Source organism: Drosophila rhopaloa, unplaced genomic scaffold (genome assembly GCF_018152115.1).
Source record: "Drosophila rhopaloa isolate 14029-0021.01 unplaced genomic scaffold, ASM1815211v1 contig_3, whole genome shotgun sequence".
Taxonomy (NCBI): Eukaryota; Metazoa; Arthropoda; class Insecta; order Diptera; family Drosophilidae; genus Drosophila; species Drosophila rhopaloa.
In genome coordinates this window covers 15,924,452-15,944,186 of record NW_025335123.1, presented here as the reverse complement: position 1 = coordinate 15,944,186, position 19,735 = coordinate 15,924,452, and the positions used below count along the sequence as shown (strand labels likewise).

Here is a 19,735-nt window from a genome sequence, read left to right as displayed (position 1 = left end):
TACATATTATGATTTGATTAACGGCTATATAATATTGTGGTATTCCACAGTTACTTGGTATTTTGATAAAATATGCATGCTTCTTATATTAAGAGTGTTTTGTTTTCGTAATGCTCGTGTTCATTGTTCTTCTGTTCCTTTGTTCCTTTGTGTTACGGGGGTTTAAAGTTAGAGAGTACGGAATATAGTATTTAGAGTAGTTAAGATAGTCTTTGTGAGTCCCTGCCCGTCCTAACGTCTAGTTGCTTTGTTGTTTTGGGGCAGGTGACCTTGTTTGGGGGGACGCCACTTAAAGATCGGCCCAAGTCTTTCGGTTTGAAACGCTGAGGGTTTTTGGGGTGAAGGTGAAGTGGGTGGTATATCTATGGGGGTTGTGCATCCTAGTCTGTGCATCGGGACTGTGTGTGTGTACCTGTATCTGTGTGTGTGTCTGTGTCTGAGCGAGAGAGCTATATCCCCTTTGGGGTATCATGCGTCTCTCTTCTAACCGTGCTGCTGCTCTGCCCTTTTCTTTCTTATTTTCATTTTTAAACAAGAGTATTCAAGATCTCACTTAGCCTAGATTAATTTCCAAAAGAAGGACATATGGTATAATTAAATGTATATAATATATATAGGCTATATATTTGCTTAGTATGTCTCTGTGTGTGTGTGTGTTTTTTTTGTTTTTATCTTTTTTGGGTTATTTAGTTTACAGCAAATGCCCTTTGCTAATATCAATTTCAATTTGCTCTCATTCTCGCTCTCAAGTCCAATACATTAATTAATTTAGATATCACAATATAATCATTAATCGTTAATCAATCGGTAAGTGAAACAAATAAATTTCGAATTTCCATTTGCACTTGCTGCCTTTTTAATTCAAGTTTTTTGTTTGTTCGTTCTTGTAATGTAATTAAAAATTGAAATTTCGGACAAATGTTGCCTTTCGTTTTGCTAGCTTTTCTTTACAATAAATTAATTAATTCATACCATCATCCGCTTACGCACTAAATGTGTTGAGTGTTTTTTGCTTTTTTTTTTTGTTGTATGTGTGTATGTATTTTCTTTGCTTAGATTAAATTAGATTTTTCTCGTACATGCTAACACAAAAAAAAAAACAGTTACCAAAAAAAGCCATTATAATTATTATTATGTCGTAGGGTGAATGCTTTCGCTGAATGCTCCACTTAGATCCGGGTCTGCACCTCCAGATGCATAAAACGCTCTTGACCTAAGCGAAATCGATGTGTTTTCGTGGAATGTTGATTTAATTTAATTTCGTTTGATTTGATTATGTAGGTTGAGTTATTTACAAGACATTTTCCATTTAGTTGTTGTTTTGTTGTTGGCATAGAAAGGAGAAATTTGCAATGTTAAAATGACGTTCTTTTTTTTGAATAACCGATTAGCCGATTAACTGAAATTCTGGTTTTGTGATTTTCGTTTTGTCTAGTTGTCGTGAGTTAGCCCCACGGTGTAAGCTTGTCTAGCAATAGCTCTACATGGCGGGGAACTGCGGCGATTCTGGATTCGCGTAGTCTAATCGTCGAGCCAGCCTTCGAGGTACTGGGTCCTCTGCTTACTTTCCAAATACGTGGCTATCTCGTTGGCGTTCTTGTTGAAGGCCACCATCATGGGCGTGTTGCCGCCGGAGTCGAGGGTGTCCAGATGGGCGCCGGCGGCCACCAGCATCACGCAGATGTCGCGACGGTTCTGCTCGGCGGCAATGTGGAGCGCCGTCTGTCCACTGAAAGAAATCATTACGAAAGTGGGTTCGTTACCAGGTTCTGTTAGAGTGCGACTTATATGTTATAATGCTTAACGAAACACCTATTGAACAGCTTTCAGAAAGGTGACCCCAATCTCCCTCTTAACCTTGTTACTTGATGCACTGTATCCTGTTTTTAAACAGTACGTCTGTGGTTGTGAATGCCACTTTATAAAGAATTTAACGAGGTATAACATTCGACCACTATTTCCCAGGGTTTTGATTAAAAAACCGAAAAATCGAAGATATTTTCTCGGATGTTGGTCAAAATATGTTTCATAAGGGTTTGTTTTTTTTTATGAAAACAATTTTTGAATGATATTTTTTTTCTGAAAATGCCTTTTTGTTGGAAATTTTGTAAGGAATTCAAATAAAGGGTACCATCATGATTTTTAGAATATGTAAATTAAGTTTGCTTCCTTTCTAGTTATATACATATGTATGATGGAATAAATTGATATTCCTGGGGACTTACAGCTCCTTGTCGGCCATGTTGATGACGCGTCGTGTGGCGCTCGTGATGATGTATTTGACGATGTCCCTGTGGTTGTATTTGCAGGCGAAGTGCAACGCTGTCTGTCCGTTCTTGTTCACTGACTGTAGTGAGTATCCTTGTTCATGTAGTGCACGTAACTGGAAGAAATGGGGAAATGGCGGGTATTTAACAAACCAGAACATATAGCTCGGACTTCAGCAAATCGTGGACTAGATATATGTATATATTCTGGAAAATTAAGCTACCATATTGAGATCGCCGCTCTGGGCTGCTAGTAGTATGGCATCGGAAGTTTGCTCCAGTATAGGGCTATTATTCAAATGTTTGTGTGTATGTGTGTGTGAGAGAGATAGCGTATTTGCGTGTGTGTGTGTGTCGGTGTGTTTGTGTGTGCATGGAAAAGTAGAGAAAATAAAAAGAAAATTCAAGCATCAGTTCGGTTTAAGATTCATTTAATCGATTCAAATGTCGATGATACGAGAGATAAAGACGAAAAGAAAGACAGAGAGAGAGAGACAGAGATAGCCACAACAGACAGTCTAGTAAGTAAAGAAAGAGACAGATAGTAATACGGAATACCTGAATCCATAACCAAAAACATCTTCGTTGAAACTGAATAAACGATCTTTGTTGCTGCATGCAGAAATTATTCACGTTGTACAGAAATTAGGAAAATTAGAAATTTATTTTAATCAAATCAAGAAGAGGAGGGAAAGATGCTGGAGAGAGAAAGAGAGAGAGACAGGGCGAGTGTGTGAAAGATGGAGGATATACCGTGGACCATGAGATAAGCGTTAGTGAAAGAGAGAAAGAGAGCAAGCGAAATTATATTGCCAAACGAGCAAGACAGCTGCGAATAAAGCCAATTGGTAGATCTATCAGAGCGAGAGAGATGGAGAGCACTCTATGTGAACAACATTTTTGGGTGTCTAGTGCCGTCTCGCTCGGTTCGGCGAATAGCTATTGATCTCTTTTCTTCGAATGGAGTCTGAATGAAATGCTGAACGAATCGGGGGACGCTTTTTTACCTCTTCCACTTCATCACTTTAATGGGCTTGGAGCCAATTTGCAAATCTTCATCTTTGTGTTTTTTTTAGTATGTGTCAATTTGTGTTTTTTGTGTTTAAATTCGAAAAGAGATTCACATATTGTTAGTAAGCTATTAAAATAAGTGTATCACTACTAAAGTAACTATAAATCAAGTACACAACTAGTCCAAACTACCAGAGCTCAATTGCAAGGCATTTAACATACCCGCGTATCTTTTCAGTGTCTTTTTTGTATTATTTGGTTGGTTGGTTGGTTAGGATGGATGGGTTCGCAACGAATACGGTTTGGTCCTTGCTACGGTTTTAACTGTTGATGTAAGCCGGGATTATATACCAGATAGTACCAGGAGTGCTCGTATTTAATGCTCTACTCACATGCGATCGTGGCAAGGACTAAGCTGTATTCGGCTCCTCGCAATTAAGACTTGGATTTTTAGCGGATGTGGGTGTGTGTTTATGTGGGTGTACGTGTTATTGATTACAGTTGCGGTCTAATTAATAGCATGGGTCTTACTTTATAGCACTCATTTTGATTATTTTTTCAAAGAATTATTATCGAATATCAATAAATGAATTCTTAACTTGATCAACTTTTGTTTAAAACATCTTTATAAAACAATTAACAAAATTATTTGTAAAACAGTTAAGAAATCTAGTTTTACAAATAATATATTTGATACCTGGGAAATTATTTTACAGATTAAATTATAAATAAGTCTAAAATTAAAGTTCAGATTTCCTTCAAGTTTTTTGTAGTCTAAGAACAAGGTTACAAGTTACTATTTAAATTTTGTTAGCATTTTAGTGCCTTATTTAAACCGCAACTGCATTTCTCAGTGTGTTAATGTTAGTGACTAGACATGCAAGACATAATTAACCATAAACAAAATGCAATGCAACGAAAATAAAGGTGGACCGACTGCAACTGGCACCCCTCCACTCCGCTCCCCCTCGAATTTGGACTTTTTGGGATCGATATGTATAAGGGGATATGGGATATGGGATATGGCGGGGCAATCAGATCTCGACGCGACGCTTGCGGAAGTGGAGGTGGAGGAACATGCGCCTATCTTGGTACGGCAGCTGCTCGGCCACCTGCTGCTGGTAGAGCGCCAGCCGCTCCTGCAGCGGCAGCTCGTCAGCGGTACGAGCGGTACGATTGGCCTGCGCCGCCACCGGTGGCCAGCAGCCAGCTAACAGGTTCCTACCGGTGCTGCCCGGGCCGCGGCCCTGGGCCTGGTCCATCTGGCGCCGCTCGTTCTGGGCCTGCCGCTGCGAGAAGGCCGCGAAGGAGCGCTCCTGGTCGGGCGTCTGCGGCATGGTGGCCGCCTCGTGGTCCAGGATGTACAGCTCGTCGATGGCGATGTCGCAGATGTAGTGCAGGTGCTCCTGCGCACGGTCGATCCGGAAGTAGTGCTCCGCAGTGCAGGCTACAAATATGCAGGATACAATTAGCGTATATCAACTTTAAAAACATAACAAACATTTTTGCTTTTATTGAAATTTATTTAAAATTATTTGATGAATATGAAGCTTGGCAGGTCAATAAATATATTACAGACTTTTACTGTCTTGTGCAATAAATGTATTCAAAAGCCAACAATTTTTTGTAGGACTAAAAATGTTTTTAAATTTTTCACAAAATCATAAAATAAATTTTCAATCATAATTAAGAATTATAACAAGCTTACCATCGATGAAGCACCAATCCTGGGAGACCTTCGGATACGAGATGGATTCCTCGAACTTGACGTTGAGCATGTTGCGCACATGCTCCAGATCGCACTGCGAATCGATGTCGATTTGGCCCAGTTTGTTGGCCAATTTGCGGAGCATCTCCTTCTCATAATGGTACTGCTCGTAATGTTGCATGGTGACGCGCAAGATCTGCAGCTGCATCTTTTCCAGGGGATTTACCCTGTGGATTGGGGGAGAATACATACTAAATTATAACAACCAGGACCGGGGTTAGTCTTTTCCCAACTCACTGGACGTCGCCGCGTCCGTGCTTCCTTTTGGACAACATCAGCGCCTTGTTGAGCAGCTCGATCTCGATCACCGAGGGCTTCACGCGGCAGGCCTCGCCGTCCACCTGCATCGGAATGGTCCTCTTGGTGATGATCCGCGCCTTCCGGCACTGGCAGATGCAGGTGCCGTGCATCCCCGCCTGCAGCATGGGCAGCTGGTAGGTGGTCAGACCCACCACCTCCATCAGCCCGTCGTCGATCGAGGGCTTCGAGGCGCCAAACGAGTCGTTCCACGGATGGGTGCCACCGCCATAGCTGAAGGGACATACGGAAAGAGGGTTAGATATTTATGGAAACATTTTGCTCATAGAAAATCATATTAAAAAAAAAACCTATAAAATTATGTTACAAAAGTTCAGGGTTCAGAGCTCGTAACATAACACACACGGTATTTCACATTTGTTATTAACAATTAAACAAGTGAAAATAAAACATAAGCATTTGTGCAAAAACTTATAAAACAATTTATTGCTGTAATTTATAAGTTATAATGATATGAACAAAATTAAAATGTACAACATATTTTGAAGAGCCCCTTATGAATCGTTAATGGTTTCGAAAGTATATATTTATCATATTTTATTTTCCGTAGACTAAACAGAAAAAAAACATCATAACTTCATACATCTGGATAGTAATACAAATAAAAGAACTTGGGAAATTATATAAGAGGCACAATATCACATAAAAACTGACAAGTTCAAGTCTTAGTAATCTCTTTATACTTTCGTCTGATTTAAAGCCATATTTACCTGGGAATGTTCAGGAAGAGAACGGCGTGGCAGCCGGCGTCCCTCAGCCTGCCAGTGAAGTCCTGGCCGTCGCACTCGAGCGTCACCCACTGGGAGAGGTTGCGGTACTGGCGCAGGATCAGGTCCTTGCCGCCCATTTGGCCGTAGTACATCTTGTTGCGCAGCCGCGAATTGAAGCGCTCCGGATGAGCTTCGCGGGCCTCGTGGAATTCCAGGGCGATGTGGGCGTCCACGCCGAATGAGAAGTAGTTGTTGATGACGTTCAACGGGACATTCGGCTTGCTGCGGTCGACATGGTCATCGGTGACGTCATCGTTGGGCGTGACCTTCACCCGCCAGCGGTCCATCAGCACGCACTGCGACATCCCAATCTCGCGCAGCACCTTCCCGATCGGTTCGTCCGTGTAGCCCTGAAAGAAGATAGACTTTAAAATTATTGAGGCTTTTATGTGCAATGATTCAAAGCAATATTAGGTCTAAGTTACATTAACTACAAATGAAAATGCGCCTACCACTGAGTGCCTACAAATGTTCTACCACCATGGAAAAGCGTTCAATACAAATTTCTTTTAGAGCCAAGCGATTTTTTTTAATGCGGTTAGTGTTTTAGTGTTTTTAGCTTACATTATTTATACAAAATATATGGATTCTTGGATATATTGTGAGTATATGAAAACAAATTTTACAATAAAATTCGGCTCATACTTACTGTTGCATATAGCATTATATTCAAATTTTTTGAATGGGTCAGAATTGATTCTAATTATTTTATTTTATACGATCGCCAATCCTAAGTCAGTGTGTGAATGTTATTTCACGTAAGCCTTTCATATTTTCCTTGTCATATTAAAACTGATGCTCACAATTCATTTCGTTATAATTAAAAATTGCAAAACTTCATTGAAATTGAAAGAACTCAAAATGTCATCAAGCATTCTCAAAATATTACTCATACGCACCGTAGCCAGGGTTAAAATATATATTTTGCAAAAGTATTATTAGTCCCTTAATTATTTATTTAGGTTAAAGTTAATTATTTATTTAGGTTAACTAAAGAAGTTCCGAAAAAATACTGAATCTGGCTAACATGTCGTATGGTTAATTTAAGCGTGTTCAAATATAATATTACTCATACGTACGACTGCCACTGTTCCTGTACTAATAAATATTCCAACTATTTTATGATTCTATGATTTAATTTGATATTATCGGCATCGTATTTCAGTATGTTAATATTAAGTGGAGAGCACAATTATCACATTCTTTCACATAATCTTTTCATATTTTCCTTCCTTAAAATTCTTTTCGTTATAATAAGAATTACGTAGTATTTAAAAAAAATTGCAAAACATCATTGAAATTGGAATAACTAAAAATCCTCAAACTTTCTAAAAATATTACTCATACGTACTGTAGCCAGGTTTAAAATATATCATTTTTAAAAGTATTGTAAGTCCCTTAATTATTTATTTAGACTAACTTTAATTATTTAATTGGACCAGCAACATCTGCAATGTTGCGAATAATATTGAATCTGGCTAACATGTCGTATGGGTAATTTAAACGTTTTCAAAGAAATATTACTCATACGTACGACTGCCATTGTTCCTGTATTATTTTTATAACTATTTCAATCTGTTGGAATTCATTGAAAATAATTGTTTTTTTTTCATATGGCTCACGAGTCGTGGGATTTATTTTTATGAAAACATTTAATTTTTTAGAAATTTAAAGCTTTGTTTAAAATAATATGAATAGGCCCATTTAAATGTATATAATTCATTACCTACAAATATTTTAAAGACCCTAATATTTTATTTAATTAAAATACGAAATGGAAAAGCTTTTGCCAATCTAGGTAATCTTTTTAAAAATATATTTTAAACAAAGCTGTTTATATTGTTATGCTTATTTTAAGCTTCACAATAGATTGCATCATAACTTATTACTAGCTAAAGTCAACATTTAATGTAATTGCTACCACTTTGCATGTCTGGGACTTCGACATTTGCCAGTGGTAAGAACTATGTGAGCTATTGTCTAGTGGCGTAAAAGTCAACTTACCCCTCCCCAGCCGAGAGCGCGAGCGAGATCATTGCCGGTGCCCAAGGGAAGGACACCCACCGCCGGGACCGGTTGGAGTGGCGGCTGGATCTGGTCCAGGACGGACAGGACCCAGCCGACGGTGCCATCGCCGCCGCAGGCCAGGACCCTCAAATTGGGCGCCTTGCGGAACATGTCCAGGCTGAAAAGGAGAAACAAGGAGTGTGGTTAAAAAGTGCACATTCAAATAAATTAAAAACCAGTACACTAAAGGTACCTAAATTTAAATAAACGGAACACAAGATTTCCCTATTTTCTATAAACTATTGAGATCTAAGCATAAATATATCTAATAATCATTAATTATATGCAAACAGTTTTTGATTATCTTTAACAATAATACTATTTTTAAATCATTAGCTATTAAAGTTATAAATTTTATTAGTTAGAAATATAAATATTATTCAAGGCAAATGGTCTTTTGATATCCTTAAGCAATACATAATTTTATTTATTCTCTACAAATTTTAATATTCCTTGCAGGCAAATAAAGTATTTGAAGTAATAAGTCTTTAAAAAGCTAAAGTAATAGTTTTGTAAAATAAATTAAAAAAAAAACAAGACAATTGAAATAAGCCCTTCTTTATTTGAAATTTAATGGGCAAATAATTTGTATATTCGTAATTGTATAACAGTTTCTGATTATCTTTAACATTCATACTATTTTTAAATCATTAGCTATTAACGTTATACATTTTAGTAGTTGGAAATAAAAATCTTTGATAATTATTCAAGGCGAATCGGTTTTTGATATCTTTAAGCAATACTTAATTTTGTTTATTGTTTACAAATGCTAACATTCCTTGCAGGCAAATTGAATGGGCAAATAATTTGTATATTCAGTGGAATACTCACCCCATTTTCGGGCCGCCCTGCGTAAGATCGAACACCTGGCGCGGATTGAGCAGGTGCTGGAACTTGCCCAGCAGCTTGTGGCCCTGATTGCCGCCCGACTTTGGGTTTATAAACACAATGACCGGGATTACCTCCGGCGACGGAATGGGCTTCACAATGAACGCCCGCGGCTCCTTCTTCTCCTCCTTGCCCTTCTGCCGCCGCTGCGTCTGCTTCTTGCTCTTGCCCCCGCCGCCTCCGCCGCCGCCTCCTGCCCCTCCACCGCCCCCGGAAGCCCCGCCTCCGGATCCTGAGGCCGCATTGTTCTTGTTGCTCACGCGTATCGAGGACTTGAAGTTGCCCTTGGTCGGCAGCTTCACAATCCACGACGGCGGCACAATGATGGGCGCATAGTTGCCTGCAAGGATTAAGGAGTAAGGATTTAATACACTGCCAGAAAATATGTGGGGTATTTTCAAAAATTTTTTAGGAAGTATCTGCGTATTTCGTTTACTTTACGGGTATTTTTTATCGCAAGGCATAAAAAGCTAATAATGCTTTTGCCGTAAAAGTCCCTATACGAAATCAAGGCTTTTTATTTGGATAAATTCATAACAAAGTAAGTTTTAAACTGATATCATTTCTTGTCTTAAGCCTTAAAGCTTAACATATTTTATCATATACTTGCAAAATGAAAATATAGATTTTCTGCTATGATATTTTGGAATTGCTTGAATTTTAAATTTGAATATATATAGCAAATCTCATAATTGTATTAAAATAGGTTGATAAAAATGTTATTTTTCTATTTCAATTTAAATGGAAATAAGACAGAGTTATTAGATAAACAGCATTTGAAGGATTTTAAGTCGTGAAAGATAGGTTTATTTCTAGTCTGTAGTGCTTTTATATGTCAGTCAAAGTTTGCTCCCAGTGCCCAAATGATTGGACAGTCCAGGTGTGCAGACTAGGAAAGCTAATTGTGTGTGGAAAGTGCTTAAGGATTGCCAGGCAACAAAAATTTAATTTTCGCCACCTTCGAGGGGGAAATCAGAGGGGCCACTGACGAGATAAGACCCCAACATAAACGGCATACCAAAGAGCAATTATGAATGCCGCAACTCGGCCAAAGGACCTCAGAAAGGGGGACGCCAGACAAAGGACCCCAAAGCCACCCACTCGTAATTCTATTTTGTCCTGCCCCATCCCCATCCTCATCTCCGTCCATGTCCTGTCTATGTCTATGTCCTTTCCCGGGGTGCACGTAATGGTCTCTGGCAGGGAGAGTGTGTTAACAAGATGCTCATTGAGACACTTTATAAAAACGTGAACAGGAAGCGGTTAAGTCGCCCCAGCTGCCACACACCACCATTGTCAAAGTTGCCCAGTTTCTCGGAAAGGAATTCTTTTTTATATAAAACATCAGTTGCAGAATGTGGGCGGGGGCTGGCCCCACTGCATTTGCTGCAATTACATTAATTGAAAATAGTTTAGTTCCCAGGATATCTGATACGGCTGTTTGTGCCACAGAATGTTGCATAAAACCAGATTGTGAATGCGATTGCCCAACCGAAAGCTGAGGTACTGCTTTTAATTCAGTTGGGATTCAAAGGCTACGTTGCATTGGTAACCAGGTGACATTTTGATATTTAAATATCAGAATTTATTTATTCGATTTGTTGAGTTTTTTCCTTGATAAGGTCCTCTTTATTTAATTATTTTGTTGACTCAAAAAAAAAAAGGTTGGCCAACGAGAGGGCCCCCGAAACTATGCCACAATTTATTTACCTACCAAATAAACAGAATGGAAAGCGAAAGGACACAGAAAGTGGGAGTCTAAAGGGTTGAGGATTTTTTTTGGGTTCCCTTTTAATGCACAAATCTTAATTAAGTTAACGGACCGCAATCTATTTGCATGCGCGTCACGTAATTAATCAAGGAAATGTGGGCGGGGGCAGGGGCACCGCAAAATGGGGGCATGGTCAGACTCACCCAGACGACACTCCTCGCCGATTTTGGCCTGGTTGAAACAGGCCTCCTTGTTGTGGTAGATCTCGTGGCACCACGCACAGGCCAACGCCACAATCTCCTTCGACCCAAATAGCTTGCTTTGCACTGCCTGCTTCATAGGAAAGAACTAAAGGGATAAGTGCATAACATGTAATAATTTAATAATATCCTAGTTCCAGAATCACTCTATATTTGTCACACAGAGAACAAACTCAAGGCAGTTCAAAACTGATGCTGCTAAAAAATGTAAGATTTAATACATCAATCACGTTTACAAAAATCATTTTAAGTAAATAAATTCAACATTTGGTTAGAAAATATGTTATAAATAATCATAAATACCAACAAATCGAATAATTCAAATAAAGAAAATTGTTTTATTTTCTCCTTTAAATGGACCACTTTTATTGCGTATTCTTTGATTAGTTTTTTCGTTTAACTAAAATGTGACAAGCTAAATCTTTTTTTCTTATTTACGGATCTAATATTTATTTTAGGAGCTTCGAAAAAAATTGTAAATTTCTGGAAATTTTTATTGTAGTTTTTTAAATTTGGTGTTTTATTTTAAATACAATTTTAGTTTTAGAAATTTTAGATTAAAATGTTTTTTGCCTTAGCTTCAAAAAAAAGTAACTAAACATATTCTGGCTATAAATTAAATAGTCTTCCTTGTTTCTTTTATATATTTTACTTTTTGTGAGAATACAAATTAAAAACATATATTTTTTTCTCAAAAAAGAAGGTTTTTAAAATACAAAAAAGATAAAAAAGAAGATGGTAACTTGTGCACCATGCACCATGCACCGTGGTTGACCTACCTTGCCGCACTGCTTGCACTTGCCCTTCTCCAACTTGCGGTGCACCCAGTGGTGGTGCGTGGTGGTCTGCTCCCGGTACTGCCGGATGCCCACGTCCCGGTAGGTTGGCTTGCAGGCCAGCGTGCCCTTCTCGTTCACGATCGGAATGCAGTTGTGGTGCGCTACCAACTGGCAGGCCGAGCACTTCATCCGCTGCCCGCTTTTCTGAAATCGCACGGAATTGCAAGGGGGATATGTGAGATTTCGTTGTGGTACTGCGGCAAAACACTGGGTTTTATCTCACAAAATATACTCTTACTCATTAATTTTTATATTATTTAAAAGTGCACTTAAATATGTGAGATATTGTGATGGTACTGCGACAAAAGAAACCTAGTGTAATATACAAAATACCCCTTACTTCTAATATTTTTCTTTTAAAAGTCTCCTTAAATATTCCCCAATAACTTTTGTCTGCTGTTGCTATTTTAAGCAAAGAAATGTTATAAATATATGTACCATTATTTCGGTAAGTTATTTCCATAAACTTAAAGCACATTGATAATAATGTTCTAGTTGCTCAAAAATGAATATTATAAACAATCGACGGCAACCTTTTGGTTCTAGGAAAACCTTTATGCGACATTTAATTAATTGTGTTGTGTTTACCCTTTTATCTGCGCTAATTAGCAAATTCCCGCGTTTCCACAAAGCCACATTCAAATGATGGAGCTGCAACTGACGCCTGCACTCTCGAAAAACAAACTTTGACAATTAATTGCAGAGGTTGCTGCGGTTTGACAGGTGAGAACGGATTTCTGCCAAGGATACTACTGCCTCAGGTGTCTATAAGATGTTTTCTTGGGAAAACCAAAGAAAACCTTGTGCTGCCATTGTGCTAGTTGGCTTCACTTGCCAAATCTGCTTTTGTTTAATTATTTCCATCCAAACTTTAGTGAAGTTTGCGTTTGGCGGTGAACTGGCCAATTTTTAAGACTGTTAATTCAAAGAAACTTGAGGCTAAACTGGCATAAGCAATGTTTTTAAAATATTTATTTATTCATTGAGTTCATACAAAGAATTGGTTTTTTATTTAGTATTGTTTTCATTATATGATATTCCAGTAAAATCAATATTTGCCGCTTGCCTAGAGTTCGCCATAAAATATTTAGATTTTTTTGTATCCCACCTCACATCAATTTGTTGTGTGAAACAGATTGAGATAAGACAGGACATTGAAGCTGGTCCTCCCCAAATGACTTATATTCCTGGCAGGTTGCCCCCTCTGGATTGACAATGAGCCTGATAAAGTACATTTCGTTTTGCCTTTGGCCGGAGCTGCCCCAAACTGATGACACGCCCATCGTTCTTGTTTCAAACCCCCCTTTTTTTTTGCGCCTTTATTGCGTGAATGTTGGACAGGCACGCAATAAATAAATTACGCTCACATGTAACCTGCCCTTCAACTCTCGTTTGCTGTTGTGTTAATTGAATTGAAGGAATGTGGTGCTGGTATCTACCATACTTATATCTATATATCTACATATATGTACTCACAATGCAGTCCTCGTTCAGGCAGCAAAGATCGCCGGAGACCGAGGAGGGCTTCCAGTAGTGCTCGCCCTGCACCGCATTCTCCGTCCAGTCGGGCACAATCCGTATCGGCCTCCGGGAATTACTCGCCGAAGCGGTACGCCTGCTTGGATGAAAAGATAGAGGGGTCAAAGGTTACAAAGATTGCTTATTAAATTGGCTTAGCCATGGGGGGTTTGCACTCGATAAACACTGAAAATGTGGCCACTTGATAACGTTTATAACAAAGAAGCCTTTTGATGCGTTTTATGTTAAGCAATATGTTTTTGTTTTATTTAAACAGGTTGATACTACGAATAAAGTTAAATTTGTGTTCATATTTCGTTTTCCAATGTAATGAGGACATCCTTATATATTTTTATTAAATTTTGCAAATACAAACATGGGGGCATTACTATTTCAGGGACTCACCTCTTCCGGCGCCACGCCCCCAAGGAGTCGAGCTTCCGCTGCCGGAAGGCTGACTTCCGCTGCATGCCGATTGAGGAGCGGCGAAAGCGGCGCACATTGCCCGCTCCCGCCACCCCCGCTCCTGCCACGCCCCCTACACCCACGCCGCCCCCAACCGATCCAAAACTGTCGCTGCGCTGCAGTCGACGTCTTGGCGCCGGCAACGACTGCGACTGCGACGGCGGCTGCGACGCCGATGTGTTGCTGCCGTCGCTGTTGCTGTTGCTGCTGTTGCTGCAACAGCTGCTGATGCTGCTCCTGTGCCCCGTGTGCCCCTCATTCTCATCCTCCACCTCCGCCTCGTATTCGTCCTCCGTTTGGAACTCCTCGCGAACGGCGTGCAGCAATCGCTCCATGTTGAATATTGCCGCGGGGGTGTTGCTGCAGCAGGGGCAATTGCTGCTGCTGCAGTTGATGTTGTTGCAGATATTGCAATTACAATTGCAGCTCTTGCTATAGTTGCTGTTGCTGCTGGCAATCGTTTCGGTGTTGCTGTTGCCAGTGCTGCTGCAGTTGATATTGTTGCAGATATTGCAATTGCAATTGCAGTCACTAATATGGTTGCTGCTGGCAATCGTATTGGCGTTGCTGTTGCCAGTGCAATTCTGGCTATTGCTGTTGTCGAAGTTGATGTTGTTGCAGATATTGCAGTTAGAGTTGCAATCTCTGTTACTATTGCTGTTGCTATATGTTGTGTTGCAGATGTTGTTGCTGCTGCTGATGCTGCTGTTGTCGCTGCTGCTGATGTTGCCAGTGTAGTTGCTGTTGCTGCTGTAGTTGCCGTTGCCGTTGCTATTGCTATAACCGTAGCTGCCGTTGTTGCTGCTGGCGTCGCAGTTCAAATAAGATATGAACATGGTTGTTACAGTGACTTATTTTTCCACATCCGTTCCCTTTCACATTGGTTTTTCGTTTTGCACGTTTTACATTTCACTTCACTTCATTACACATTCGCTTTAGTCTGAATTTTTTCGGAGCTTTTTTTTCGTTTTTTTTTCCAGCTTATTTGCATTCAGCTCCCAATCGCAATCGCAATATCGGTCCCGATTCGGATTTCGATTTTTGTGATTCTGGTTCCGAATCGGTTTTTGCCCTTATTTCTGCTGCTGTCCGTTTTCGTGTCTGCGGCTGTCATTATGGCGCAAAAAGATTGCCTGGAGATTCTGTTTTGGGTTTGGCTTATTATTATACGATTGCATACACTATTTTTCCCGTTTAATTGCGGGTTCTTTCAAACTTTGGTGGAATTGGGTCACCCAAAAAAAAATTCATTTTATATTTTATATCTTGTAAGAGATTTTTTCACTGCCATATCTTTTCAATTGTTTTAATAATGTTTTTAGAGCGACAAAAAATAAATTCTATTATATGGTAAGCAAAATGCAGTTTACACTGCTCAAATGGAATTCTGTATTCATTTTTAAATTCAAAACAAAATTACAAAACAACTTTAAAAAATTACCTTAACTGAGAAAGAATTTCTTAATTTAAGACTTTTTAACAGGAAAAAATTTCGCAGTCCAAAGAGTATTGAAAATTCACCAGACTAAGTGCAAAAAAAAGAACTTTGACCGGGGACCTTATTTGGATATTAAGCTGCCCCTCTCGCTTACTCCCCCGCCTGCTGTCTCGCTCTAGCGCACAGCGATTGCCATTGTCCATAGGTGTGCGTGTGTGCTTAATACATTTGTATACATTTTGTTTATGTGGGTTGTAATTAAATTCTTATCAGATGGAAATACATACAGAAAAATGTGACTCGTTTTTCTCTTGTTTTGTTTTTTATTTTTTTCCCTGAATGCGTACCTTTTTTTTTGTTTTGAGTAACTAGACAATTGGCCTGGTAAATTGCAGGTTTGCAGATTTTCCATGTCAATTGTCAAAGTATACGCGACTTTTTGGCTAATATCTTTTTTGCCTTTAACTTTTTTGACGCGGCTCCTTTGAGCGCGTTTTAAGCGCGATTTAGTCGCGTTTTCTGCTCTGTTTTTGACGCGCTACTCAAATGTTGGCATACACACATGATTTACTGTTAAATGTAGCGTGTCAGTGTGTGTGGGGGTGTGTGTCGTAATACTGCAATTTTCATAGAATTTTCAAGGCTTTTCGCGCACCTAATGTGACTTTTCGAACTCCAGTAGCGTAACAAAAATAAGAGCTTACTTATGATTTGTGATATTTTTCATACTGAATTGGATTGAAAAAAATAAATATACATGTAATTACAATTATTTTAATATATTAATATATTATATAAAATAAGGTTGTAGATACTGAACATTTTTGAGTTGGTTAATTTAAAAATCATTTAGCTAAACATTGGTAAAAATCGGTAAAAATATGAACAATTTTATAATGATCCCAATTACGTGTCATTTAACTCTTGAAATAAGGTAAAGAATTTAGCAAAGAAAGTGGGGGTAAGCAAAAGAAGAAATGGTGGGCGAACAAAGGGCAAGAAAATGTGGGAGCTTTTTCAAAGTTACGAAATTGAATTGCAAATCAATTTGCCGACTGCAGTCTTAATTCATCACAATGGTCGCTTTTCCTTCGACAGGAATAGCTGGCGAAAATGCAGGGTGGAATCGTCTTGAAATGGAAATCAATGTTGAGATGGCTTTGTGCTAATAGTTCATCAAATAACTTGGCGAAATCATTGAAAATTCCATTTTTCTTGCCATCTGAAGTGTCTGCTGAAGGTTTTTAGAATGGCCAAGGGTTTGAGTCACTGGAAATGGAATTTCCCAGAATTTTTTACGAGCCAAAATGCAAATGTTTATTTAAGGGCAGTCTTGCACCTTGCCAGCCCGATAAAGTGGAATTCAGTTTTGCAAAGGCCATTTCACCTTTGTCCATGAAATCTCCAATTAATTGATAAATCAAAGTTCCCCATCTTTGTTATGCTAGAACTTGATCACTTATTATTTGGTAATTTATGATTGTGGGAGCTCTTTGGCAAATTTAAACTCAAAACATGAGTTAAATTATAGGCCAACAATTTGTGAAAAGCGAGCTTCTTATCACTTTGGGCTACAGAAGAGCAATCCGTCAAGACAATTATAACAATTTGCCATTGCAATCTCTGAAGTTTGAGGGCAATCAGCCAACAAGCCTTTGTCAAAGTATTTGATATGCTGAACATTCCAAACGAATTCCCCCCTCGAGAGCCGAAAAAACGCAATCATCCCTAATTAGAATCGTTTGATACCAAATATGAGTGACCACAGAAATAACGAGCGACCGAAAACACAGGCAAACCGAATAAAACGAAGCCAAGCAAGACGTAACAGAACTTGAAACGCAATTTCAATTCAAATGTGATTAATTTCGATGTCGACTGCCTTTGAAGAGGTCTGGACTTTGCCGGCGATAGAGAGAAGGTGAAAAGTCTGATGTGGAAAAGCGGGAAAGCGGAAAAGCGGGGAAATGCTCGGCTAATGAAAGGCAAACTGTCGTCAATGGCCCGGACTTGGAAGTGGAAGTGGAAGTGGGATTGAGATTCCGGGGAGGAGACAGACGCCTCTCTCGCTGTGGCCTCATTGACAAAATCGATAAAAACCTTGAAATATCTTTAGGTATTTCAATAATGACACTCTGCATTCGCCACCCTCTTGCCACAGAGCTCTTTGACTTTCACATCATAAAATCGAGAATAAAAATGCAGAAATAAATAAATATCGAAAAGTGCTGAGAGCATGAAAGCATCATTGAATCGTCATAAAAATATACCTTAACCCTTGAACGGGTCTTTGGGTTCTTGGAAAGCCTGTGAGCCATTAATAACCGCCCACAACTATGCGCTTTATGTAGATCCTGTCTAGATCCTGTATACGCAAATATATACATCATCCATTCATTTGCGCATTTAAGCCAATGAGAAATCCACTTGAGCTGGCCCAAATGAAAAATTATCTGCACGTCCTGGCCATCGCTGTTGCCATCGTTTTCATCCCGGCCGTCGTTTGTGATTGCGATTAATGCCCGGCATTGAATTGGAATTGAAAACGTGGCAACAACTTTCGTGAATCAAGCATTTCCCCGCCCAAAAAACTCAGTTTTCCCCTTTTTAGATGGCAATCTGGAGTGGCAGCTCCTTTTGCTCAGCAGCGAAATGGCAACAGCGCGAGAAAAGGATTTTAAGCTAATGAATATTAACAATTGCCATGGACAGAGGCTGCTACTTCGGTCTTCACGTCGAAAAAAATACTCGGCCTTACGACTTTTGAAAGGGAACAAAATCTAACCAAGTAATACAAATTAATTGTGTGAAATAACGATAATATATTGATATTCTGTCCGTTCCTAGTTCGAAATATAGGTAAACTCAAGAGGCTACAAAATATTAAAATGGTCATCTTATAATTGAGAATTTAATCATTTTTTTAAATATTACTTTAGCTAACTTTGCATATAAACTGTTTTTAGTAACACTTAATATAAAATATTCGATTTCTATTTTTTGCTGTGCATCTGAAGTGGAGAAGTAGATGCAACCGGAAAATGGTCAGAGATTGGGCAGCAAAACGAGAGAGGGGTACTGAGGATGGGGCAATGAGCTGGACTAAGCGAGCTAGGGCTGCAAATTAAATTAATATTCTTAATTGGCATTAAGCGTTTGGCCTGCCGGCGAGGTGTTTTCCTGAGGGGGCGGTGGGCGGTGGGCGGGCCACTTGATAACGGGGCCAGCAAGGACGCAAAACATTTCAATAAGCCGAGCAGCAAGGACCAGTAAAATATGCATGGCAACGGAAGGGGACCGGTCCAAATCTCGGGACTAAACTTTTCAGACGGCTACGAAGCCCCAGATCCAGATGCTGATATTCACCATGGCACTTTTCCATAAAGCCCCAGGCCTTTGGTATCTGTGTCAAAAAGTTTTTCAGCAATAAATGAACCTAAAGTGAAATCGAAGAGTTTCGGAATACCAAGAAAGCAAGGAGGATGAACTTTAATAGGAGCAATTTAAAGGTAATTAAAAATTTAATTACAATAGCCCAACAATTTGTAATCAATATTTACTGAGCCTATTTATAAAATAAAATATTAATTTGTTGGGCTGTAGAGCAAGTATTAGGGCTTAAACTTGAAAATAAATTGAAAAAATAACAAAATTTAAAGAAAGTAAATATATTTACAGAAAACCAATTCTCTTTTAAATAAATTGTTCCAGAAATCTAAATTTAATCTTTAAATCTCTATTAGATTTACCTGATATCTTGGCTATCTTTGCTTATCAGAGAAAAACAAAAGCCACCACGCTTGCGTGAATAATTCGACCGAAAAAAGATTTAATTTTTGGTCATAGAGAGTGCCTTGAACTCTCATATCTACCTCATATCTCAGCTGTTTATAGTCTACTTCCGTTTCGCAACTTTTTCAGCAAAACCAGGTAGCTGCTTGTCTAAGCTATTGCACAATCAGGAATTATCTGGGGCTACTGAAATTTATGAATGAATTTAAGTGGCTGGCAAACAAACAAAGCCCAAAGAAACTAAAAAAAACAACAAAAAATTATGGAAGATGTCAAGTGGAATATTTTTATATTCTTACTTTCAATTGTTATCCCAAACCCTAATCTCCTGGAAATAGCTACAATTTAATACATTTTTATGCAGGACGTTCAATTTTCATTTATTTGTCTTCAACATTTTAATTGAAATACGTGGTTTGCTTTGTTTGCCAGTCAGAAAAAGCAGAAGCCAAAGACGACGACGACATCATATTTTCATTTTTTTATATTTTTTTCCTGTTAAAAATACTTTAGTTAATTATGAGAACAGGCAGCGAGCAAGTCAAACATTTCAAATCTAAAACATGTGTGTGACTTGATATTTATTTTTAAAACAGTATTTATATGTGTTTTTCTCGATTTTG

The 19,735-nt window shown here is 38.8% G+C and overlaps 1 protein-coding gene across 17 annotated transcripts in view; it reads right to left on the bottom strand.

Annotated features, from left to right (window-relative positions):
- Nucleotides 1–825: 825 nt before the first annotated feature.
- The window catches only part of LOC108048467 (eye-specific diacylglycerol kinase), a 129,628-nt gene continuing 110,718 nt past the window's right edge, over nucleotides 826–19,735 (bottom strand). For 4 of the 17 annotated variants that reach the window (XM_044460909.1, XM_044460908.1, XM_017129141.2 and 1 more), the window contains 14 exons: nucleotides 13,376–13,514; nucleotides 11,840–12,043; nucleotides 11,004–11,148; nucleotides 9,033–9,429; nucleotides 8,139–8,319; nucleotides 6,075–6,499; nucleotides 5,284–5,577; nucleotides 4,987–5,213; nucleotides 4,504–4,725; nucleotides 3,275–3,326; nucleotides 2,826–2,879; nucleotides 2,492–2,555; nucleotides 2,226–2,383; nucleotides 826–1,729 (listed from right to left, as the gene is read on the bottom strand). In XM_044460909.1, coding sequence (XP_044316844.1) covers nucleotides 1,522–1,729; nucleotides 2,226–2,383; nucleotides 2,492–2,555; nucleotides 2,826–2,879; nucleotides 3,275–3,326; nucleotides 4,504–4,725; nucleotides 4,987–5,213; nucleotides 5,284–5,577; nucleotides 6,075–6,499; nucleotides 8,139–8,319; nucleotides 9,033–9,429; nucleotides 11,004–11,148; nucleotides 11,840–12,043; nucleotides 13,376–13,514 — 2,770 coding nt within the window. In that variant the 3' untranslated portion in view covers nucleotides 826–1,521. Of the gene's footprint in view, nucleotides 1,730–2,225; nucleotides 2,384–2,491; nucleotides 2,556–2,825; nucleotides 2,880–3,274; nucleotides 3,327–4,503; nucleotides 4,726–4,986; nucleotides 5,214–5,283; nucleotides 5,578–6,074; nucleotides 6,500–8,138; nucleotides 8,320–9,032; nucleotides 9,430–11,003; nucleotides 11,149–11,839; nucleotides 12,044–13,375; nucleotides 13,518–13,822; nucleotides 15,098–19,735 lie in introns of those variants that run through there. The other 13 variants (XM_017129155.2, XM_017129154.2, XM_017129144.2 and 10 more) reach the window with 11 other exon arrangements.